General features: G+C 52.6%; 10 protein-coding genes across 10 annotated transcripts; 4 read left to right on the top strand and 6 right to left on the bottom strand.

The window, feature by feature from the left end:
- Positions 1-157: 157 nt before the first annotated feature.
- CC84DRAFT_1190719 (MFS general substrate transporter) lies at positions 158-2,050 on the bottom strand (the record flags this gene model as incomplete). Its single annotated transcript, XM_018181135.1, has 3 exons — positions 158-693; positions 724-1,845; positions 2,020-2,050. 3 exons carry the CDS (start codon positions 2,048-2,050, stop codon positions 158-160), a joined length of 1,689 nt encoding a protein of 562 aa, XP_018030250.1.
- A 1,615-nt stretch (positions 2,051-3,665) lies between these two features.
- Positions 3,666-4,274, top strand: CC84DRAFT_1190718 (uncharacterized protein; the record flags this gene model as incomplete). The annotated part of the gene is made up of 1 exon (XM_018181134.1): positions 3,666-4,274. The coding sequence occupies one exon, from the start codon at positions 3,666-3,668 to the stop codon at positions 4,272-4,274; it is 609 nt and encodes a 202-aa protein (XP_018030249.1).
- A 1,347-nt stretch (positions 4,275-5,621) lies between these two features.
- Positions 5,622-6,106, bottom strand: CC84DRAFT_1222230 (uncharacterized protein; the record flags this gene model as incomplete). The annotated part of the gene is made up of 2 exons (XM_018183344.1): positions 5,622-5,899; positions 5,968-6,106. 2 exons carry the CDS (start codon positions 6,104-6,106, stop codon positions 5,622-5,624), a joined length of 417 nt encoding a protein of 138 aa, XP_018030248.1.
- Positions 6,107-7,234: 1,128 nt separating this feature from the next.
- On the bottom strand, positions 7,235-8,700 carry CC84DRAFT_1168790 (NAD(P)-binding protein). Its single transcript, XM_018179490.1, has 3 exons — positions 8,360-8,700; positions 8,003-8,288; positions 7,235-7,941 (listed from the first exon to the last, which is right to left on the bottom strand). Exons 1-3 carry the CDS (start codon positions 8,396-8,398, stop codon positions 7,295-7,297), a joined length of 972 nt encoding a protein of 323 aa, XP_018030247.1. The 5' UTR covers positions 8,399-8,700; the 3' UTR covers positions 7,235-7,294.
- Positions 8,701-9,324: 624 nt separating this feature from the next.
- CC84DRAFT_1180731 (amidase signature enzyme) lies at positions 9,325-11,062 on the bottom strand (the record flags this gene model as incomplete). The annotated part of the gene is made up of 3 exons (XM_018180503.1): positions 9,325-10,663; positions 10,715-10,836; positions 10,889-11,062. 3 exons carry the CDS (start codon positions 11,060-11,062, stop codon positions 9,325-9,327), a joined length of 1,635 nt encoding a protein of 544 aa, XP_018030246.1.
- A 479-nt stretch (positions 11,063-11,541) lies between these two features.
- On the bottom strand, positions 11,542-12,956 carry CC84DRAFT_1168789 (Methylthioadenosine phosphorylase). Its single transcript, XM_018179489.1, has 2 exons — positions 12,823-12,956; positions 11,542-12,765 (listed from the first exon to the last, which is right to left on the bottom strand). The coding sequence occupies exons 1-2, from the start codon at positions 12,848-12,850 to the stop codon at positions 11,855-11,857; spliced, it is 939 nt and encodes a 312-aa protein (XP_018030245.1). The 5' UTR covers positions 12,851-12,956; the 3' UTR covers positions 11,542-11,854.
- A 1,777-nt stretch (positions 12,957-14,733) lies between these two features.
- On the top strand, positions 14,734-16,080 carry CC84DRAFT_1222226 (uncharacterized protein; the record flags this gene model as incomplete). The annotated part of the gene is made up of 2 exons (XM_018183343.1): positions 14,734-15,880; positions 16,028-16,080. The coding sequence occupies 2 exons, from the start codon at positions 14,734-14,736 to the stop codon at positions 16,078-16,080; spliced, it is 1,200 nt and encodes a 399-aa protein (XP_018030244.1).
- Positions 16,081-16,314: 234 nt separating this feature from the next.
- On the top strand, positions 16,315-17,343 carry CC84DRAFT_1155754 (alpha/beta-hydrolase; the record flags this gene model as incomplete). The annotated part of the gene is made up of 2 exons (XM_018176950.1): positions 16,315-16,629; positions 16,684-17,343. The coding sequence occupies 2 exons, from the start codon at positions 16,315-16,317 to the stop codon at positions 17,341-17,343; spliced, it is 975 nt and encodes a 324-aa protein (XP_018030243.1).
- A 165-nt stretch (positions 17,344-17,508) lies between these two features.
- On the bottom strand, positions 17,509-18,370 carry CC84DRAFT_1168788 (uncharacterized protein). Its single transcript, XM_018179488.1, has one exon. It carries the CDS (start codon positions 18,335-18,337, stop codon positions 17,852-17,854), a length of 486 nt encoding a protein of 161 aa, XP_018030242.1. The 5' UTR covers positions 18,338-18,370; the 3' UTR covers positions 17,509-17,851.
- Positions 18,371-21,213: 2,843 nt separating this feature from the next.
- On the top strand, positions 21,214-22,156 carry CC84DRAFT_1129632 (uncharacterized protein). Its single transcript, XM_018175839.1, has 2 exons — positions 21,214-21,602; positions 21,656-22,156. Exons 1-2 carry the CDS (start codon positions 21,306-21,308, stop codon positions 21,656-21,658), a joined length of 300 nt encoding a protein of 99 aa, XP_018030241.1. The 5' UTR covers positions 21,214-21,305; the 3' UTR covers positions 21,659-22,156.
- Positions 22,157-22,177: the final 21 nt, after the last annotated feature.

Raw genomic sequence — 22,177 nt, 5'->3', positions numbered from 1 at the left:
TTCAGTCTTTTGTGTCGGTCACTGTGATGGGGGGCATGGCTTAGTCTACGTAACAGAACACAAAACACAAGAGGAAAGTCGAAAGTCGAAAGTCGAAAGTCGACTTTCCAGCGCGGATTGATAGTCCGAAATTATGCAGCTTCCCTTTGATGTAACCCTAGATCGGAATAGAATGATTATCGCACTCCACCGTCTCTTCACAAGATCCCTCCTCCGGTCCTGCCTCCACGTTCTCAATACTCTTCTCCGGCATTGGCGTCAACACCGGGCTTCCTGGCGCAGTGTTCGCAGGGGTCTGCCCTACGCTCTTCGGCGTCTTTAACCCATACGCAGTATTTAGCGTCTTCCGCATCTCGTGCTCTTGCTCGCACGACGCCATAACAAACCCTGCTCCAGCCAATACGCAAAATATCATCCAAACACACTTCAAGCTTTCGGTGAATGTGTGAACAATCTCAGCCTGCACATCTGGTTCAAACCTCTTCACGAAGTTGGCTGTGGCGCGCTGGTACGCTTGCCCCTTTCCAAGCTGCTCCCGTGCGGAGGTGGACGAAATGCTGGACAGCAACGACGTGAAGCGGATGTTGAAAGCTGCACCGGGGACTGCTACGCCGAACAAGGACCCTGTACCGCGTAGGAATGCCCAAGAGCCGGACGACTGGCCCGTAGTGGTATCTGGGAGCTTGACTTGGACTGCGGGAAGCATGCTTGAGATGACGATACCACACCCGGCGGCAACAACAAGTTGGAACATGAGCCATGCTCCTACTGAGCTATGTTTGGCGAGCATAACGCAGAGCCCGAGCCCCAGTGCCATGCAGCCGAACCCTATGATATGGATGGGCTTGTAACGTCCCCAGCGGGAGAGTAAGGGACCACCCGCGGCAGCGAGGGCGACGATGACGATCGTTGTGGGGAGGACTTCGAGACCGGACTTCGTGGGTGTGGAGCCCTTGACGGCTTGGAAGAAGGGTGGGAGATAGAACTGGAAGCCATATGTTATGAAGCCATGGATTGTGGTCAGCGCGAAGGCGATGTTCGTGGTGCGGTTCGAGAAGACCTCCTTTGGCATAACGGGGTGGGTGCAGTATTTGGAGCGCTGGTAGAAGGCAAAGCCGACGAAGCATGCGACACTGATGAGAATCGGTATGACAATGGCAGGATGGTCCCAAGGATGAGAGGCACCGCCAGTGCTGAGGGAGACGAGCAGCAAGATGACAGCTGCTGTGAGGGCTACGGTTCCGAACATATCGACCTTGCTGATCTCGTCCTTGACGTTGACGTTCTTGATCTTGATGCCACCGCCGACGTGTAGCCAATAGTAAATGATGAGCATGGAGACGACGCATACCGGGATGTTGATAAGGAAGCACCAGCGCCATCCGTGCTCGGCGAAGACACCTCCCAGAAGCGGTCCCAAAGTCGTGCCTATGGCAAAAACGGCGTGTTTGATGGCCAGGTAAGGACCCCTACGCCGGAGCGGGACTATGTCGCAAAGTATCATCTCAGCGAAGAGATCGATGCCGCCAGTGCCTAGACCTTGCACAATGCGACCGAATATCAATACTCCGCCTGAGTTCGCGCCGCCGCATATGCCGCTGCCTATAGCAAACACACCTACTGCCACCATCATGGGATATTTGCGACCCCACATGTCCCCGAGTTGGCCGTAAAGAGGCTGCAGAATCGTGCTAGCAAGTAGAAATGCTGTAGCGACCCATGAGAATGAGGTGCTGAGGTTGAGAGCATCCGATATCGTTGGGAGCGCGGTGTTGGTCACGGTCCCTTCCAGCGCGGAGAGCAGGAGCGGGACACAGATGGCGATGAAGGAGCGCCAGAACCCGTCTTCGCGTCGCCATTTTTGGCTGGGTGCCTGTGAGGGATAGGAGGGTAAAGTTGGACGACTTAGGCTTGCTTGTGCGTCGCGCGTTGCAGGTAGAGACCTTTCTGTTTTCTCAGTGACTCGCTCCCAACTCTGTGTCGAAGCTAAAGACATTGTTGAGTAAGAAAATTGCACACTGGATGCAATAGAAGCTTGGTCGCAGTCCATTATGTCCGAGTGGTTGGGGACTCCGTGTGCAATGAGCAAAGCTGGGGCAGGTGTGTCCACTGTGAAAGGACGTGCAAAGCACACTTCAAGGATTGCGGGAGGGAAAGTTACTGCAGCTGCTTATACAGATATCCTGAGAAAAAAAAAATCGATAACGAACTATGGTCAATATGGATCGGTGTGGTACCGGTACCAGCGTTGCGTACCGCACATTGGATTCCATGGGTGCCCAACCTTGGGTACGGTCCCGTAAATCGGGGGGTAGATCCCAAGATACGGACCGCGTGTCGATTCTCTTAGTCTCCATTGCTTGAGGAGAGGCGGAGGTTGCGCAGGTGGGCAAACTTGGCGTCACAGGGTATTAACAGTCAGCATGAGGGTGTGATGTTGGCCGACCAACAAAGCTGATAGAATAGAGCAGGAACGTCAGCATTGTGGGGGGTTCGAATACTGTGGGATAGGCTGTCAGCGAGCTTGCGAGATAACGATGGGTTTAAGTGCTGCTGGGGATTCTGCGCCCCTCTGCGCCGTGGTTCCAGAGCAAAGGTGCCACTCAAATTTGTTGAGAGCGGGGCAACGGTGACAATTAACCAGGAAGCGAAACAGTAACAGAAACGTATCTTCTCGTCTGCAAAGAAGATTCCAAAACTGCAGCTCGCTGGGAGAGTTGCCCGATTCACGCCTCAAATGAGTAGATCAGCAGTGTTGACAAAACGTGAAACCCCAAAGTGGCCGGTCACCGGTCAATTGTAGCGTCTAAGAGTCGAGTAGAAACATTATCACTTCAACGGTCTCATAGATGCGTCTCCAGTTGCAGTCTGTTGACCTTGCAGAGAAAGCGGGAGCGAGGCCCACGCGTAGAGGAGACATTTCATCAGCCCTAGCAAGAGTAAAGCTGGAGGAGATGGACAATAAATCAGTTGGGAAACGCGTGCTATCTGCACAACCTTTTCTATAGGCGTGCGCGGAGCACTGTACACGATAGCATGGAGATAGGATACGAGGAATGAATGTGAATGCTAGAATGGGATGTGAGTGACCTGCACATGGCTAGCCGTTCGAAGCCTAGCTCAGGCACGTGGTCGTTGCGTCATTTCTCCCCCACATTGACCACGACTGAACTCACGACACGGCGTCCAGTGTAATCGCTCCTGTGTTGGTGTCTTTGGTCAGAACATCCCTTCTTCCAATTTCTCGTGCCTGAATTGTCCATGTAGTTTCGCACTCTCGCTGCACAATAGAGACACGTTCTATCCCGCGATGTAGTGCTGCCGAAGCCCATTCGCTTACCGCGGCTTTCGGTACTTGCCACAAGACAAAGGGCCTCACGTGTACCTGCTAGACGAAAACATCCAACAACAAGGTCCACTCAAGCCTAGAGCCTCGGTCCAAAGCTCATACCTGTCTCTTTTGACTGGATTGTGGCTGTTCGGCAACATGGAGGCCACATGCAAAGAAGCTAACCATCTCCACACTTCATCGCATGTTGGTTAGCCCGAACGACCCACTGCGGACTTGTGGGGGGACGCGTTATGACAAAACGTATTAATACAGAGCAGTGCCGGTACGTTCTGGAAAGTACCTAGAAGCACGCCACGTCGAAGTCGAAATCGCAATGCCTCCCGCCGCAATTACCACGAGCGCCCCGCCTCCCACGAACGGGAAGGCTGCTGCAGTCAAATCGTCTGCGGAACCCATCATAATCCCCTCGGGACGGCTCAATGGGCCGAGCGACGTTGTGCCCGCCTGGGTCAAGCCTGACCTCACTCGCCTCCTCCGCGTCGAACACCTAGAAGGCGACTTCGCAGCACGTTCCGTCTCTCTCGTGGACCTGCCCGCCGGTGCCACTTTTGCGCGCATATCGAACCCGACCCCTGCGAAGTGCGCATACACCTCGGTCCAAGCATCGCGAGATCTACACATTGAGTTGAATTGCGATCTGGTATACATAAACCACTCTTGTCGACCTACGCTGGTTTTCGACATGCAGAGATGGGAGGTTCGCGTCAACCCAGATCTAAAAGAAGGTTTGAAGGCGGGCGACGAGCTCACCTTCTTTTACCCGAGTACGGAGTTTGATATGTCGCAGCCATTTGACTGCCGCTGCAAGGAAAAGAATTGCCGGGGAACTATTTCGGGAGCAAAGGATATGTCGCTAGAGGTCTTGCGCCAGTACTGGCTGAACCCACATATCGAGGAGTTACTGCAAGAGAGGATAGCATAACGAACAATTAGACACCTGACCAGTTGATGCTGGAGACGACATTGAGAGACGACGTTGGAATCCTTTTAACACGAGTTGCCATAACTACTCCCTATGAAGATGAAACGGCTAATTCTAAGAGATGCACACAAAGACCCGCTTAATGACGCCCATCTCAAACCCATTCGTCTCCGTTAGCATGTTCCTAAACGATGTCTTGAGCCCACTTTGCTCCTAACTAAGTACCGTATACTAAGTCTGTATGTATGAGTTGTGTTCAGTCTTCAGAACAGCTTCAGATACCTTGTTGCACAGGGTTGAACTCATCCCTGATCTTTCAGCAGCCATACTTGTTCGATCTAGAGCAGAGCTCGGGGCACAGCCTGCAAACACAGTGAAGGCATGACGGTCCGCCATAGTCCCAGCATCCCCAAATCTCAGTCTAGTGTCGCAACAGGAAACGCGTCATGCGAGGAACTTTCATGATAGCCAACCGTTGCAACAAGGGTATGCACGTGGTATCCCAGTGTCGCCTCTCGTTGCTGTGTGGCTTATGCACCTCCTTTCGGAGAGCCTCATGAACGCCATTGCAAACATTGTATATACGCTACATGGAAAACCTTCAGCTATGGATTCTCTCTTTTCATTACTATGCTCAGGTTGGTGCAATACATGCTTCTCCTGTGTTTTTACACGCACTATCATCATTGAAGAACTCCGCACTGCGAACCACAGAGGGTTAGCATACTACAACATCCCCATAGCCCCGGTTCCTGGCGTGCGAGAGACCAGTGTCTCCCATCATTCTGAAACAGGTACACAGCGTCAACACAATTCCATTGTTCCCAGACCGGAGTGTGTCACTGAAAATTCTGACTGGGACAAACTGCATCACATAATTGTGATCCTCTTGCCAGGTCTGTCTCTCGTAGCATTGATGCGAGTGATGTAAATAGACTACCATTCCCGCGCCATGTGAGTCCGCATTCTTCGAGCTAGTCATCTCATACGTAGCTAACATTAGATCTAGAAAGGACGAATAGGAAAAAAGTTCAAAGAGTGGTACAACAAAGACATGCTCCCGGCTAAAAAGCGCATGAAAAACGATCGGGCTCCAGAAGATGGACAGGAAGTTGACGAGCTGAACGATGATGGTATCTCAGAAGGCGCGGTCGTGGAAGTTGAACGTGGACTTCCCACACCTGTTTCGACCCCTGGGCATGATCATGACAAGTCACTGAGCCTGAGTGCCCCCGAGGCTAGAAAGGAGGGACAGGACGAACGTGGCCAGGTGCACATCATCGATATACAGTCCTCCGACTTGACCACACCTCACCAGCAAAGATTCTACGGATTACTTGCTGACCTTTAGGACAAATACTTCGATGCTGAACTTGGAGCCACGGCCAAGATTACCGTTGGCAAAGCAGTGCGCAACATGGCAGAATTTTTGGTCGATTGAGCAGGGCAGTAGTCATCATTTCCCGTCCCAGCATTGGCACAGCCACCAGCACCCCAGAACTTGATGAACTCAACCTTCCCGATAATAACACTGTTCGAGTTGAAGAGGCTGTACAGGACATGGTCGCCATCGGTGGGCTGGCCAGCTGCCGTGAAGGGATTATTGATGTCGCCTTCGTAGTTGCCTGGAATTGGTCAGCATCTGTATGCGAAAGATGGACGGCTACCAGTAAGAGGTGTGGTGTGAGCTGACCCATAGAGAGAAGGTCGGAGCCGCCGTAGTTGAAGCCATAGGTGCAGTTGATGAGAACAGTGTCTGTGGTAGCGTCGGTTGAGGTGGGAGCTGCGAGGACCGCGGCCGAGTGGGCGAGCATCGAGAGTGGAAACTTCATGGTGGTTGGGATACAAGTGTATTTGATTTTGAGGATAAATGTGGATGAGGTAAAGGATAGGTTGGGGGTGAGTACCGACTAAGGTGGTTTTTTTGTGCTCTATTATACTTGAGCGTGTCTAACTCTTCAGCCTTTGACTGTGAAGCCGACGCCAGAGTGATGTTGCAGCCTTCTGCGTCGGTCGGAGATTAATGCATTATGATAAATCAAACAGCCCCCTACACCTTCCGACACTCAGCTGGACCCGACAGCAGACCTGTCAAGAACAGACAAGATGCACATGTAGCAAGCATATCGTTTCCCATATACGTCTCATCTTTACCAATCATAAAGTGTGAACAGCTTTCTCTAGCATCAAAGGTTGGCTGTGTTCGTATGTTCTGGGCACAGATCGGCTGGAGTCATACCTCGAAGGTTGAGACAAGGGGCCTTATTCGCAAGCATGACGAGGAATTTCTTTTGGGTCCCGAAATAATCCTAATCTGTCCAGTTGATCCAATGCTGGGGCTAGAAGTTGGCCTGTAGCCCAGCCTGGGGGTAGATTGGTTTGATAGCAATAGCAGACACTCTATCTTGCAGTCGCAGTTCCCACGAGACTGAGCTATGTCCTCCCTCATGAAGCGTTAAATCCTTGCACGTACAGCCTATGGTGTGATAGAAGAAGCAAACGCAGCTCTCAGATGTCCTTACTGGAAATGTGCCCAACACCTACAACGAGAACTTCTATCCGCAATTTACGCTACAATGCTCATCGCCACCTTCCCATAAGCTTGGGCGCCGAGCACGCTCAACCCCAACGTGCATCATCAACCGCTTTTTTCAGGTAACTTTCACACAATGTATCGTGATCCCGTTGCACGGTTTACATACTAAGATGTGGCTGGCCGCGGTGTTAGTATGGTTGTACAGACTATGGGTGTTCAGCTACGTCTTAAGCACTCATGCATACACCCTACAGCAGCATTATATATCACCTGCGGCCCGCTTATTCATGACATAGTGGCTGGCTATATGGTGTAGAGACTTGGTGGTGATCAACGAATTAATATAGGAGGCCACTTTGGTCAGTGGAGGTCGCATTACGGGTACAAGGGTTGCAGGTCTGCCATGACATTTTCAGATAGATAGGCCTGCTTTACCAAATTCGGTGTGTCATTATCTCCCGCACGTTATTTTCTTCTCCTAAGTTTACCGCTCATACACGAACCCATCCCTCAGCTGCTTCTCCACCGCCCACTTCGTCGCAGCATCCAGATCCTCCTTCGGCAACCCCAACCGCTCATTCGCCAGCTCGTGTCTCGACTCGAAATTCCCATCACCATTCTGATGAAAGAATCTTGTGTACATGGCCCGCACCCACCCCATATAGTTGCCTTTGTACATGTCCTGCAGCGCCGTTTTCACGCGCTCCTCCACAGGCTCAGACGTAATTTCCCACTCCTCGTCCGAGTCACCTAGCACTCTGTGCACCGAGTCGAGCATATCGCGCTGGCTGACCAGGAAACTGGAGACGTAGAATGCGTTGTCCTTCCAGTCCTCGAGAGCGGGCTTGTCGTTGTCTTTGGTGATGGGCAAATTGAGGAGGGCGGAGACAGCGCGGCCGCACTGCGTGAGCGTACTGGTATTGATCTTCTGCGTGCCGTCGTCGAAAAGGATCGCTTTCTTGGCAGCGACGTCGATGCCATAACAGTCCAGGCCTGCGCCGAGGGACCACTCGTACCAGAAGCTGCACGCGAGGTTGATGAAACTGCCACCTGCTGCCTTGACGTCTTCGATGGCCTTCTTGGCGACGGGGCCGTATACGTTTTCTTCCATGAACTTGACGTTGTTGATGTCTGGAAGGTGTGAGTAGTCGAGCGTGTGTAAAGTGTATGAGCTTCTGTGGAAATATCTTACCCATTCCATAGGCGTTAGGCATGATCCAGTGAATGCCAGCCTTCACAGCAGCTTTGCAGATAGTAGGGTGAGTCTCAGGTGCTGCGGACGTGCTCAAGCTGATGATGAGGAAGTCGTGGCCGCACAGTGCCTCAATGATGGACTCCTCCTTGGAGTAGTCTACCTGAGCAACTTTGACGCCAGAGGGAAATTTGGCCTTACTGCCTTGACGCGAGATAGCGGTGATCTCATGACGGGCATTTTTGAGCAACTCAGCGACAATATGAGAGCCTATGTGCCCTGTAGCCTGGTTGAAGTCAGTTTCTGTCCTACTTGAGCCGAAGTGAGAGGTCAAGGCAAGCTGAAGTGCGTACGTACACCGACTATGGCGACCTTGTTGATGCGATTGTTTACCATGTTGGAGTGGTATATTTCTAGTATGCGCAAAAAGGTATGTTATGTTGAGAAGATGAGACGAGCTGGTGTGATGAGGAGCTTGTTTGATCCTGGAGAGCTTTCTCTTTATACCTACCAGTCGTGGCTATGCTCCGAGGACAGTTCATGGTTGTACCGCTGAATACAGTTGTTAGGGCAGCAGTAGGGCAGACGCTAGACCCAAGCTCGTATTGCAACCATGCAACAGCGACATTTGCCCGCAGGCGACGGAGTGACCCTAATCCCGAGGACCCTGATGTACTTTGATCGAACGCAGGTCAGGGAGGGGACACGGACTTTGGCTCCCCAAAGCGCAGCGCTAGTCGTGTTAGGATTAGGAGAAGGAGCAGGGCGGAGGAAGTCCAGGCGTGGATTGGTTGCGTTGGTGGAGGATGGTGGAATTACGGTAGTGCGATATCTTAAGTCCGCCCCAAGACGAGAGGCTACCGGCGTTGATGTGGCTCTTCCACAGGTACCAACTCCCGCAGCCTCGCCGACTCTGTCAGCAAGGCTCTACGTGGTCAATTGAGCTGAATTTCGTGTGTTTCTCGCGAGCTCTCGCGTGATTCTCGTGGAGCTTGTCACTCGAACATGATCACCCCGATCGAGCCACAATCTTTATTTGCGCACGGTTACATACTTGTCCGCGCCAGCGACTGCGCCGTTGTCAAACTCAATGGAAGACCTTAAGCCCTGTGTGGGCGACGCTCTTAACTACGATGAGGAACGCAACTCATCGGACTATCCGTGTCAATGCCCTTGCTTGACAATACGTAAGAGATGTGCGTAAAGCTCGAACGAGTTCGAAAATCAAGCACTATTGTCACTACAAGTGCATATATGACCGGCAAATTATCGCTTTCAGGCGGTTGGCTAACTCAATAATTGTACTCCAAGCCTGGATTTATCTAGTACCCACCAACCACATCTGCCAATTCCGTCTTCGGGACCAAGTACGGCTTCACCTGCTTCCTCACCTCCGTCCTCTGCTCAAAAGCATACGCAAAACCGATCAAACTCGCCTCGCTCCAAAGTTTTCCTGAGAAACTGATTCCAAAGGGAAGGTTTGGCGCAATCGCAACTAGGTTGCCACGGCTGTTATACTCTACCGTCGTGTTCTTAGGGTACGATCCAAGCGGGACCGTGACGATGGGTGCGCCGATGATGGCTGAGATACCTGACGAGACACTTGATGGCGTGACAACAGCGTCCAACGAGTGGTTTCTGAGAGCACCGAGGATGCCGCCTACACCGCCGAGATACTGGTTGTACTGGTATGTAGCCCACGCCTCAGCCGAACCATACGTGACATTAAGTGTGAGTGACTCATCCCATGTTGCTGTGTCGCGGCTAGGGTACTCTTCAGCGCCGAAAGATTGCGTGAAATTCTTTACGTCGGCCAGAGACTTGACGCCCGTAGGGTCGTAGGTCAATTGCTTGAGATAGCTCGCGAGGTTCGCAACGAAATCAGAGTCGAGCACAACAGTTTCAGCATTGCTCCGTACCCACTCCGCATAAGCAGTGTAGTTCGTGTTGTCGACGATGGTGGCTCCGGCCTCTCTAAGGATGTCAAGCGCAGCTTCGAAAGCTTCGGCAACGGGTGCAGGTTGGGGCCCAATGTAATTACGCGGAACACCAATGCGTTTTCCTTTGAGAGCACCAATTGTGCACGCTGCAAGATAGTCAGGGAGCTTGCCCTTGTGCGGAATCGCGGATGTGTAATTATCGGCAGCGTCAGGACCAGCGATCGCTTGCAGTAGGATCGCAGCATCCTTCACAGTGCGTGCCATAGGACCGACGGTGTCCTGATGTTCTGAAATTGGGATAACGAGAGCGCGAGAGGTCAATCCGACAGTCGGCTTGATGCCAACGAGATTGTTCACGTCGCTTGGGGAGATGATGGATCCGTCGGTCTCAGATCCTAGACTTGCGACTGCCAGGCCTAAGCTGCTCGCAACACCTGAGCCTGAAGAGGACCCGGATGGGTCCTGCTTAGGGTAGTATGCACCATAAGTCTGGCCGCCGTATGCAGACCATCCGTTCGAGCTGTTGGATGATCGGAAGTTGGCCCACTGGGAGAGGTTGGACTTTCCGAGGATGATGGCCCCGGCTTTGCGGAGCTTCGCTGCTACAGTAGAATCTCGGGGTAATTTGGCGCCGACAAGAGCGTAGGAGCCAGCAGTGGTGTTCATCAAGTCGTCCGTTCCGATGTTGCCTTTGATCAGGATAGGGAGACCATGGAGAGGTCTGCGCAAGTGTTAGCGATGCACAAGGTAACATATGGCTACAACAGTTTACCCTCTGCATTTGCCAGTTTTTCTCTCAGCATCGAGAGCCTTGGCGATCTTCAGAGCATCTGGGTTCAACTCTGTGACCATGTGTAACGTAGAGTTGACTTCCAGGATTCGAGCGGTGTATGCCTAGGTGAAATTAGCGTAGGTTTTCACATCGCAAAACTTTCCTTTGACTTACCTGAACAAGGTCTACGCTCGTAAACTCCCCTTTTTCAAGCCCCGCGGTCAATTCACTCGCCGTAGCATCAAGCAGCTTTGGGAACTTATGCCCGCCGGACGGCACCGCAGATGTGAGCGGCGCGACAACGGTGGTGGCCAGAAAGGCCTTCCACAAGTACGCGAGTAGGACCATCGTTACGGTAGTAGTGACAATGGACCACTTGTTGGTACGGTAGGCCATCCTGCCAGTCTTGGGAGCATGTCTGGCTTTATACGTGCTTGATGTCATTGCTCCCGGATCGACTAGGATAGTCTACCAGGATAATGACAGTCGATCAATTCGCAACAAGCGTCCAGACACGATAAGAGACCAAGGGTCTGGTGCTGCCAGGTACGAAGGTCAAATACTCGCTTCAACGGTCTGGCAGTGGTACAAGCCGTTGCGCTGTACCAGCCATGCTGAAACAGTAACACCAGGCTTCCTTACTCGTAGTAGAAGGCAGACATGACGGTGTTAGACAAGTTGGCACATTACACGTGGGCTCATTTCGCGATGTGAATGATGATGTTTGCGAGGTTGGACCTGCATGCGGAGAAGTCGATAGACGACATCAGTCTAGCGGAATTAGGAAGGTGCAAACTCAAGGCGAGAGATCTGGGGCGGGACAGTCTGTCGGTTCGACGCGTTGCTCTCCGCGGGGCACGGGACAGCGGCCGCTAGCATCGAGTGCATATCGCAATGCGGGAACTCGATGGCTGGCTGGGACGGGGTTTTTGGAGGAATTATTGACCTTCCTCTTTGGGCGATCTGATGGCATGGGATTAGGGTAAGACGCAAGGTCAACATCTAGATATGCTCTGGGTCGCGCTCGTAAAGTTCGTTGCCGTTGCCGTTGCCGGCCAGATACTGTGCTCTATGTGGATAGTTGAGGCGACTTCTACAGGCGATAGGGACGTTCGGCAGTTATTCTGCCCATTGCAGTGCCTAATCGAAGTAGCCTGGGAAGAGCCATTGCAGCTTCTTCTCCGCCGGCCCGCGGGCGTGCTTGTGTGTCATGGCGCCGGCAAACCTCATCTGGCCCTCAAGATGCTTGGCGAGCACCAGCTCGCTGTGCTCCTCCTTGCTCAACTCGTCGAGGACGGCGCCGACAAAGCGTCGGGCGTTCTCGGCATTGGCCTTCATGTGTGCCATAACCATCTCCACGTTGACGTCCTCGTCCGGGCCTCCTCTCCAGCAGTCGTAGTCTGTGGCCATGCAGATCATCTGGTAGGCAATCTCGGCCTCGCGCGCCAGCTTCGCCTCGGGCAGCGCCGACATGTTGATGACGGATCCGCCCCAAGAGCGGTACAGGTTCGACTCGGCGCGGGTAGAGAACTGCGGGCCCTCCATGCAGATGAGCAGACCCGTGTCGTGCAGACGGACGCCCTCGCCCTCGAGCGAGTGCCCGCAGCGACGCACAATCTTGGCCAGGCTCGTGTCGAAGGGGTCGCCGAAGCCGACGTGGCCCACCATGCCGCCCTCGAAGAAGGTAAAGGGCCGGATGCCCTTGGTGCGGTCGATGATCTGGTCGGGCACGACGAAGTCGCGCGGGTGCACCTCCTCCTGCAGCGAGCCGACGGCCGAGAAGGCGACAATGGTGCGCACGCCGATGCTCCTCAGGGCGGCGATGTTGGCGCGGTTCTTGACCTCATGCGGGGCGAGCTCGTGGTGCAGGCCGTGGCGCGAGAGGAAGGCGATGGGAATGGGCTTGCCCGTCGAGGGCGAGGGGTGGTGCAGGATGGAGATGGGCGACGACGGCTGGCCCCACGGCGTGTCAATCTTCAGCGACGCGGCAAGGGTGAAGCCGGGGAGCGACTGGATGCCCGTGCCGCCAATGACGGCAATGTGGACGGGCTCTGTAGGCGGTCAGGACGCGTCTGGGGCGCGGGGAGCGGGGAGCGGAGGCTGCGCACCGTCATACGTGGAGGCGACGCCAGCCATTCTGCGGTACGGAATGCTGATGAACCGTTTCGGAGAGCGTGATACACGACGAGAGGAACGGCCGAGTGCAGCGCGGGGCAGCATTCACCCTCTTCGCTGCTTGCCCGTAGCCAAAATTTTGGGCGCGTAGCGGGGCACCCTGCGAGACCCTGGATGACGCCATGCCTCTCGGCCAATCACAGCAAAGGCACGCAGCATGCAGCCACGACGCCATCACCACCACAGCCCTGCAATGCAGAACACTGCGTGGATTGAGCCCTTTTGCATCGAGGTCTATGCCCTCTGAGAGCCCACGCCAGGGCGGGAAAGCATACGTTGCTTGTTTCACGTCGATCAAGCGTTCAGGATGGCAACGCCACAAGGAGCAGGAAGGTGTGAGCGCTGAAGATCGACCCGAAGATGGGCAGCGTAGCAGCCGAGAAAACTAAACGATGTTGGATGGCTGCTTTCTGCTGGGCCATGTATACCTATGGATTTATCTGAACATGGTCGACTGTGCTCAACATTTCACGCACGTCAGCCTCCGGGTAGATGAGTGCCAGATTTAAGATGAAGTCCTTATATCATAGAGATTCTCCAGCAGAGGCGTCTGTTCTTCTTGACTAGCTTGAGAGGCTCCATAGTCCACAGAGTAAGGATGGAAGAAAAAGAGCTAGGAGCCGTATATTTTAAGTGGGAAAATTTTACTAGCTTTATACAGTAAGTTCTGGGGCTACAGCACCTTCCTAGCTCTGCCAATCTTGACGTGTCTACTTGTTTGAAACACAGTACTACTACACCGCGCTGCTGTCCAGCACGTGCGCGGCCGCCCCAGAGCGATCATTCCACGCATGAGCTCGTGTTGTGCGCCGTGCCGAAAGATGGATGCGCGCTTTCCACCTGCGGCCGTCCCCACAAGTCAGTGTAGCTGTCCAATCGGAGCTTTCCAAATGCGAGCGAGCCAATCCTGCTGAACACGTCTGGGGCACTTCCATCACACCGACGCTATGCCAAATCCCAGACCATGAGAACGACAGTCCTCTCATGCACAATGGCCAATCCTCTCCCGGGTTTCCCGAGCTCACCATTGTCCCTCGACCTGCACTTCGCTTGTTACACTTTTTGTTGATCCGCTTCACTCACTACTGAAGCCCGGCTCTACAATGACTGACCTGGTGAGGAAGCCTACGGATAGCCGTCCCATGTCAACAAAGAGAAGCCATCGTAAGGTGAAGTCTGGATGCCGGACGTGCAAGTAAGTGACAGCGTGCCTCCCGGCCCCTGGTAGCATGATGCTGTATTTGGCTTACAGCACGCCTCAGGATTCGCAGAGTGAAGTGCGACGAGGGTTGGCCTGCATGCCGTGCTTGTATCTCTACCGGTAGAGTTTGTGATGGATATGGCATTTGGGGCGGGGGCGGAAACCGCTACGAACAGCGCAAAGCTGCAAGCGCTGCAGCAAAACCTGTACCTGCGACTCACTGTCTTGATAGCGGGACGTCGCTTGTTCAAAGGAGTCCATTTCCGCCTGTGATACCAGTGTCGAACACAGAAGAGCATCTGCATATCCAGTTCTTCAAGGAACAGACCTTGGCAAGACTGCCGGGTTTATACAGCCGCAAGTATAATAATCTCTGGGAGTCTCTATTGGTCCAAGCGTGCGCAGAAGAGCCCTCGGTCCTGCATGCGGTGCTGGGTGAGTTTGAGCTAGTCCGCTTCAGAGTGCCCTGAGCTGACTCTTATTGGTAGCTATAAGCTCGGCCCACAGACGCAAAGTGCTTGATGGCGCTTCTAGGAATAGGGTACTAGTGCTTCCTGATAAGCAAGAGGAGTTTCTGCTCCGGAACTACTGCAAGTCCATCCAATACCTGCAACCCAGGTTTCACGATTCTGGGGTACACTCCATGCGAACAACTTTGATCACCTGCCTCGTCTTTATCTATCTCGAGCTACTACGAGGCACTTACAAGCGGGCTTACGACCATCTCGACGGTGGTTTGAAAGTGTTGGCTGACTTGAAATACGAGACGAACAGAAAGCGGAAGCAGCCAAAGGATGGCTCTTTCAAGTCGTCTTCGGAATCAAACCAGGATCGTGTAGATGCCTTTCTCTCAGAAGCTTTCACTCGATTGCATGTTCAGATGGAGTTCTCCATACTCCGATCTGGCACGGGTTTCACGCTCGCGCCGAAACTACCACCAGACCTTCCGACGCTTAAGTTCAGTTCCTCCCACGAGGCGCGACACTACCTGGATCGAGTTTTCGATGGCATCAATCTATTGTCCCAACCAATACGAAATGGTTCCTACGCAAACTGGCCCGATGGCTACTGGAACATGATCTTAACGGAACAACGCTTCATGCAAGGCTGTTTGGATTCATGGTTGCGGTCACTCACGGCCACCATGGCAGATACAAATGACGACGATGAACTCAACGGGTACAATATGCTTCGGATATACCACACCATGGCCGAGATCATGGGCGCTACCTGTTTGTCGCCGGAACAGAAGATTTTTGATCATCATATTCCACGATTCCTAGCTATTGTGGACCGATGCAGTGACATCGCATCAGATGGTGTACCCAGTGAAAGGATTTGCAATGTTTCTCGCCTTCCAGAAACTCGTTGCCGTCCCTGGCCGGACCTAAGCTGGAATCCTCCTCTATATTACACAGCGATCAAATGCCGTGATCATCAGATTCGCACGCGTGCTTTCGATCTCATGTCTTCATTCTGGCGTTATGAGATTGTCTGGGATCTAGGGATTTTAAACATATCCAGCATCGTTGCTCAAGAGGTGATTCGGATGGAGGAAGGTGACTTCTTCGGAGCAAAGATCCCGAGGTGCGACACGAAGATAACGTTCCGTGAGGATCTCGAGCCGAAACTAGATCCTCTGCCCCCCATGTTGCCGGAAGAGCTGAGGTTTGATACCGTTGAAATGGTGTTACTCGATGAGTTTCCAGGAAGTATACAGATCGTATGCAAGAAATGGATCAAAGGACGGGTGCAAAAGACTACGCGGAAGGCGTACAGAGAAGCAGAAGGTATATGGACCGAGGTTGAGGAAGGGCTAACAGCAACATCCTGCAGGTCCGGGACGATCGTACATAGGATTTGAAAATTCTGTATCTTCCATTTTGGAGCTCACCTATTGTCCATTGTGCTCAGCATATTGCTGACTAAGCCTTTAGCCTTGCAGCCTTCAATTCCGGCGCAAGTCGTGTTCTACCCTTATAAATCGTAAAAATAACTTGACTCTTTATGATTATCATCGAAACAGACGCGATGTGCTGATTTGTTTGCTTCGGGGTTTCAGGTGACTTCAGCAATTCAATGAACGGCCAATCACATCTTCAGGGATGCCACCTTCCTGATGAACAAGACCAGGGTGCCCAAAGCGGCAACCTCCCAAAAGGCCGGTTACCACGCAGCTTGATCAGCTGTTCCTTCTTCACCACTTTTCGAGTCGTCAACGAGAATGAAGGTCTGCGACGCAGTTGCGGCCGTTGCGAGCCTCGCGCAGCTTGCTGCTGGCCTACCTCAAGTGCACGCGCCTAAAGTTGTGAGCCGTGCAAGTTCCGGCTGTGGCAAAACTCAGTGGCCGACGGACTTCACGCATTATCGCTTTGGATTGCAGAGCAACGGAAAGGATCGAAGCTATTCATACCACATACCCGCGAACTACGACAAGAATAAGCCCTACCCAGTCGTTGTCGGATTCCATGGCTCCAGCAGCGTTGGCCTTTTTCTCGAGCTTGATACCAAGTTGAGCCAGTCGCGATACAGCGCAGATGTAGGAGAATTCTCTGGATTGCTGCAACATAACACGCTAACCTCTGCAATTTAGAAAATCGTTGTTTATCCCAATGGCCTTGACGGCAGCTGGGCCGGGCCGACATATCACACAGCCTCAACCGTGCAAGAAGACATCCAGTTCGTCACAGATATCATCACAGACATCAAATCGAACGTTTGCGTTGATGAAGAGAAGATCTTTGCAACCGGCATGTCTAATGGCGGCGGCTTTATTGGGACACTGGCTTGCGATCCACTCGGCAGCACTCTGTTCAAGGCTTTTGCTTCTCATTCCGGAGCCTTCTACACAGATATCAATGGCCCTGACAATAATTGCAATCCGAACCCTAGTGCCCTCCCCATTCCGATCCTGGAGATTCACGGAGGCAACGACAGCACTGTGCGCTACGCAGGCGGTCAGGGTGACGGCGGCCCTGAGCCGGCGATATCAGACTGGCTGGACTGGTGGGCGGAGCGAAATGGATGCGAAAGCAACACAGAAGAAATCCTTTTTAATGGAGAGGTGCAGCATCTATCCTGGAAGTGCGGGAACCTAGAGGCCGGATTGCAACATTACAAGGTATCAAGCTTGGGGCATTGCTGGGCTGACACCGAGATCAACCTCTCACAGATATCGGTACCTCAAGGACCAACGGTGATAAAAGCTAGTGAGATCATCATGAAGTTCTTTGATGAGGCTGTGAAGAGCTAGATAGCATAGTCGAACGACAGTCAATGTAGGTGTATTCCTACGGAACTCCTTCTTGAGTGAGGTGCAGAACATTCGTCCACTGATCAGCTGTAGCGGGCTGTGCGGTGAAATTTTCGGTTCAGAAGCAAATGACAGGTGTATTGAAAAGAGCAGTACAAAGATTAACCGGAAATGTCATATGAAAAAGGGCCTAGAGGCGTACAGAAGCAAGAGCTACAATGCAGTGGAAGAAAGGACAACAATGGAGAAATAGAATGGGTTAGTCTGTGCCGACGAAAACCCTCTGTCAGCTCTTCATCCATTCCACTTGCTCAGTAGTTTCGTCCCAGTCCCCATAGCGCGACATTATCCGAGGCTTCCAAGCTTCGAAATCCCTGCTCCTCGTGCACAGACTCAGCCGACCTAACCTCATATCTCCTCGAGATCGTACCCGTCAAAGCCTTCCAGGGTCTCTCAACGAGGACGAATAGGAATTCAACGACGATCGGCGCGAAGGTACAAACTCCAATTACCTGGCCAAACGTCCATTTATGAGTTTGATCCGTCTCACCAGCATATTCATCCATCTTGTTTCGAAAGGTAAATAGAAGTTGAGGAGCGCCAACCACATGACTATAGTCGCAGACAGGGCCAGCATAATGTTCAGAGCATCTTTGGACCTATCTAAGCGCTGCTGGCAATGAGGGACAATGGATAAGAAATAAAATCCCCCGTAAGCGACGGTGGCTATGAAGAATGCCAGAACAGTTGATGGGATTTGCGATGATACCTCTGTATCGATACAGAGTTGATCAAACACCATCTGTCCGTCGAGTTGGACATCCGAATTTGAGACGGCGACGTTTACCAAAGCAACGATCCTAGCTTCGGCCCGTTTGTATAGCACGAACAATAGGGCAACCAATATGCCCACCAGGGTCCATACACACCGGCGGTAGGACTTTCGTCGAAGAAGAGTTGGCGCTGGTGAGTGAAGAATGATCGCCGGGAACATGCTGAACAATGCGGCGAAAGTGGACAATTGGACCACGCTGACGGTAGGCAATTCTCGTGTGACGGCCACACGAGTTAGGCCACCAGTCTCTAGCTTCCGAACGGAGAGCAAAGCGAGGATGGATGTCACCGTCGCGGCGACAAGCATTGCCAAGCTGAACAACAAAAACGCATCGAGGAATACGCGCACCGTCCCGTGGCAGCTTCATGAATCCTCCTTAGTAGTCTCCGCAACATACAAAGCTTTCACTCGGTCGGGCTTCGGTAGCCATGAAGTCCTTCGAATCGAGACCGCTGAGTCTTGAGACAAGAAACCCAACAAGATAAACCGTTACAAGAATGGCTTCGGAGCCGTAGGCGTAGATCATCTGCATTGGTCAGCCTTGTGACAGGTACTCAAGGAGGTTTGGAACTCACGCCTCTGCCAGCTTGATCGGCATTCCCTTGCCAAGGTATTTCTCGAAAGATTTCGATTTTACAGTTGTCTATCGCATAGTCGGCCAGACGGCTGATTGGACACGATGTCTTCGCGTTCTTGCATTCAGCAGGATTTCCCTGATGCGGTTGTCTGCTTCGCTCATTTCGTTTGTATGAGAAATAATGATACGAGAAAACTGCGTGGCTCGATGCGCCGCCCGACTTATAACTGTTTCGAACCTTCTATCCGCACGCTGAATAACATGCGAGAAAGATGTCCAGCATTCACGGATTAGGCTCGAGATAGGCAAGAAGTCCGTTCGGGGAAACGCATGCAGGCTAGAACCTTGATCTTATTGGTCGAGCTTCGTCGTGATATACGATGCTCATAAAGTTGTGCGTAAGGCTGAGACATGCAACCACGTCGCAACCGCCAATCATGGCTTGTAGAACGCACAGCCCGTATACGACACGCCCGCAAAATGTGCCTTCGTTCTAGCATATGTTTTCCGTGAAGCCCTGCTGGATACTTACTTTGGTTCATTCATATCTTGCGCTTTTGAGTGTTTTCCCGGAGCCTTTTTTGTGCTACTCCCATGAGGGGGATCCGCCGAATCTCCTATACTATGCTGCCGCAGCCCCTCACGCGACATCCTACGTAGCCATTTGGCCTCATTCCGAGGTAGACTTAGCTAAACGAGCGTACAAACTCTGACTGTGTGCTTCCTAAATCTTGCTGGGCGTCAAGAGCTCACTTTCCCGGTAGTAATATTCATGGCGTTGGCCGGCCCCCAACTGATTTCGTGGATCGTTGTGGTTCATGTTTATACTTACTTGAACTGGTTGCGACCGGAACCGGTGAATTTTAGCTGAAGTTGGTGCTTATTATGTACAAGATTTGAAACTTCCTGCTAACGTTCCTTTGTATATTCGTTGCTGTGGTGGCTGTGACCCTTCAGTAGGGCTTTGAAGATTTCTTCCTCATAGTAGTGGTGATGGTGCATATCGCAGACTTCATCGTTCCGTTGACTATGTCTAAGATGCTAAATACATGGCGACAATTTTGTTTATTGGCTCGTACTCCGTACATTCCTATGTTACGAGAGCGAACGACCCCTGAGGGCTGGCCTATCTGTGATTGGGCACGGTCGAAAAAGACAATGTAAGCTGTGAAGGGTAGCAACGAACCTTTAACAGTCCACGAATCATCGATTTGAGAATGAAGCGGCCACGGAGGTGTTGGGTGAACGTAACCACTGCTCAGCCAGGCGCCGCAATGGCCGCACGGCCGATGCCTACAAAAGAGGTGGTCGTCTTTGAATGCGCGGGTCATGAAGTGCTAGCAGCCGAGTCTATACTTTTTGTGATCGGCTCTGACAGCTGGAAAACTGAGGAATCATTCACCGCTCATAGACCAAGACATGGCGCGAACTGGGCCCCTATCATCTCGGAACAACTTCACATTTGCCACTAGACTGTGTGTGAATTGGGAAATCGTCGACGTGACCTACAGGCTACCGCTACAGCTACGCCCCCTGTGGCGACGAACAGATCAAACCGGCCGTGTTCGTGCTGCTCTTCGAGCTCTCGAAGATAACGAGAGAAGTCGAACTAGTGCAGACCCGTCGACGAAGGGAAGCGCTCAGACCTTTGCAGCGCAGCAAACAGGTTGAAAAGCGAGAAGTGACCACAGCGGACGTGAGGAATGTGATGAGTTGGTTCAGGAGATATCGGAGCAAGAGCAAAGGAGCCAATCCGTGACCGTGAAAGAGAAGGGGCCCAATTATCTCAGTGATCGCAAAGGAGGGAAGGCCATTGTCAGGAGAAGCGCGCGATTGGCTGCGGATAAAGTGGACGAAGGCCCTTGACTGATCCAGCCACGACAGAGGAAGACGTCCACAGTACCGAGCTGAGCAGAAGCGAAAGCGAAAGTGATGGCCATAAGATAATCATCCCCAACTCACCCCCCACAACATCATCGTATCGCCAATTGCGACAAAGGAAGGTCGAGAAGGACTCGAAACATGTCACATCTCGCGACGATTCGGCATATGTTTCAGACGAAGAAGGTGCGTCAGCCATGGCCAATCGGATTCAAGACCTGGACGGGTACCTGACTGAGAATCTCCTCCAGGTTACTGCCACCCTTCCGCGATGACGCCAAGGATCCAGGCACGGATGTGCAAACATGTCACAGGCTGGCTTGGCTAATTCAGCTGTGAGAAGGTTGTCATGGCTGAAATGTAAATGAAGCAACATGTGAGCAATCGGTCATACTTCCTGAGACAGAGGCATGAAGAATAAAAGAAGCTCTTGGTATTGTCCCAGACTCTCAATCCGACAACCATGGTTGTCAGGAATAGGTGCTGGTTCCATGAACTAGCGATTAGCGCCAGCGGGTGACTGACGTCATGGCGGATATGTGTACCCTTCAACCTCCTTCCACCGTTTGTTCATCACACACACCGTTGGCCAATAATTCTCCCTGAGCGACCGTCAGTCACATCATCACCACCTCTTCCCAACACCTTCTTCTCTAGTATACCGCCACAATGCCTCTTCGCGTGCCGACGGCTCGCTTAACCCCGCGACTCTATTGTCGCACCTTCACCACGACGCCGCGCGCCTTCCTGAACGAGGTCGGCAACCGCTCTGGCGAACAACTCGAGCAAAAGAAGCAGGAGCAACTTAAGAAGCAGGAGGAGGGCGAGGGCCACTGGCATGAAGAGCTGGCGTCACAGTCCGAGGCTAAGATCGCAGCTGACAAGGAGCACGTGAAGGACCACGACAAACACATGAGCGACCTGCAGAAAGAGACGGCCAAGAAGGGCGAGAAAGGTGAATTGTCTGTAAGCTAGCACTGTACGCGAGTGGATCACGTTGGCGCGCTAACAACTAGTAGTGATTGTCAGCCAGCCCAAAGCGCGAGGAGTGTACATGGTCAGGACCATCTTTCATGCGAATCTTAGAAGCCACGTCAGCCAGCATTGTTTCGAATTTCAAATTTGTCTACAGAGGCGACTTTCATTTGCGTTCCTACTGCAGCTGCAGCGTGTCCCAGCAACACACGCGTCCTTGTATGCAGGAGCTGCCGTCAGCACCGCCGACTTGAAACGCCTATCATTGCAGCGGAATTAGGCGCGCCACACAGAGACTTGCCTTTCATCCTTACTGGGTACCACGGCCTTGGTCTCTAGGCTGTCAGCACGTGTTTAGTCAGCCACGGTCCACTCGCGAACCCTAGTTCCTTCGTAAAACCCACAGCGGGTGCAGGGCTATATTGTCTGCCGGCCCACTGTACATACGGTGCTTCGGCCCCTGCCTACGTGAGGAAGGTTAGTCGGATAGGCTTCCGACCCGTTCGGGACGAGAGTGACCTCATTTTCCTTGTACTTGTCTGAATGCTCTCTGCGAAGACCACCCG

The sequence above is a fragment of the Paraphaeosphaeria sporulosa genome, assembly GCF_001642045.1.
Source record: "Paraphaeosphaeria sporulosa strain AP3s5-JAC2a unplaced genomic scaffold CC84scaffold_13, whole genome shotgun sequence".
Taxonomy (NCBI): Eukaryota; Fungi; Ascomycota; class Dothideomycetes; order Pleosporales; family Didymosphaeriaceae; genus Paraphaeosphaeria; species Paraphaeosphaeria sporulosa.
Note: the sequence above shows the minus strand (reverse complement) of the source record. Positions and strands in the feature narration are given on the sequence as shown.

Bases quoted from the DNA above. Each gene is read 5' to 3' on its own strand.
- CC84DRAFT_1168789 (XM_018179489.1), bottom strand. From the start codon at position 12,850: ATGGCTGGCGTCGCCTCCACGTATGACG. The intron at 12,766-12,822 runs GTGCGCAGCCTC...GACCGCCTACAG, and splicing joins CGTCGCCTCCACGTATGACG to AGCCCGTCCACATTGCCGTC.
- CC84DRAFT_1168788 (XM_018179488.1), bottom strand. From the start codon at position 18,337: ATGTTCCCGGCGATCATTCTTCACTCACCAGCGCCAACTCTTCTTCGA.
- CC84DRAFT_1168790 (XM_018179490.1), bottom strand. From the start codon at position 8,398: ATGGTAAACAATCGCATCAACAAGGTCGCCATAGTCGGT. The intron at 8,289-8,359 runs GTACGTACGCAC...GACTTCAACCAG, and splicing joins ACAAGGTCGCCATAGTCGGT to GCTACAGGGCACATAGGCTC. The intron at 7,942-8,002 runs GTAAGATATTTC...CACACCTTCCAG, and splicing joins GCCTAACGCCTATGGAATGG to ACATCAACAACGTCAAGTTC.
- CC84DRAFT_1129632 (XM_018175839.1), top strand. From the start codon at position 21,306: ATGCCTCTTCGCGTGCCGACGGCTCGCTTAACCCCGCGACTCTATTGT.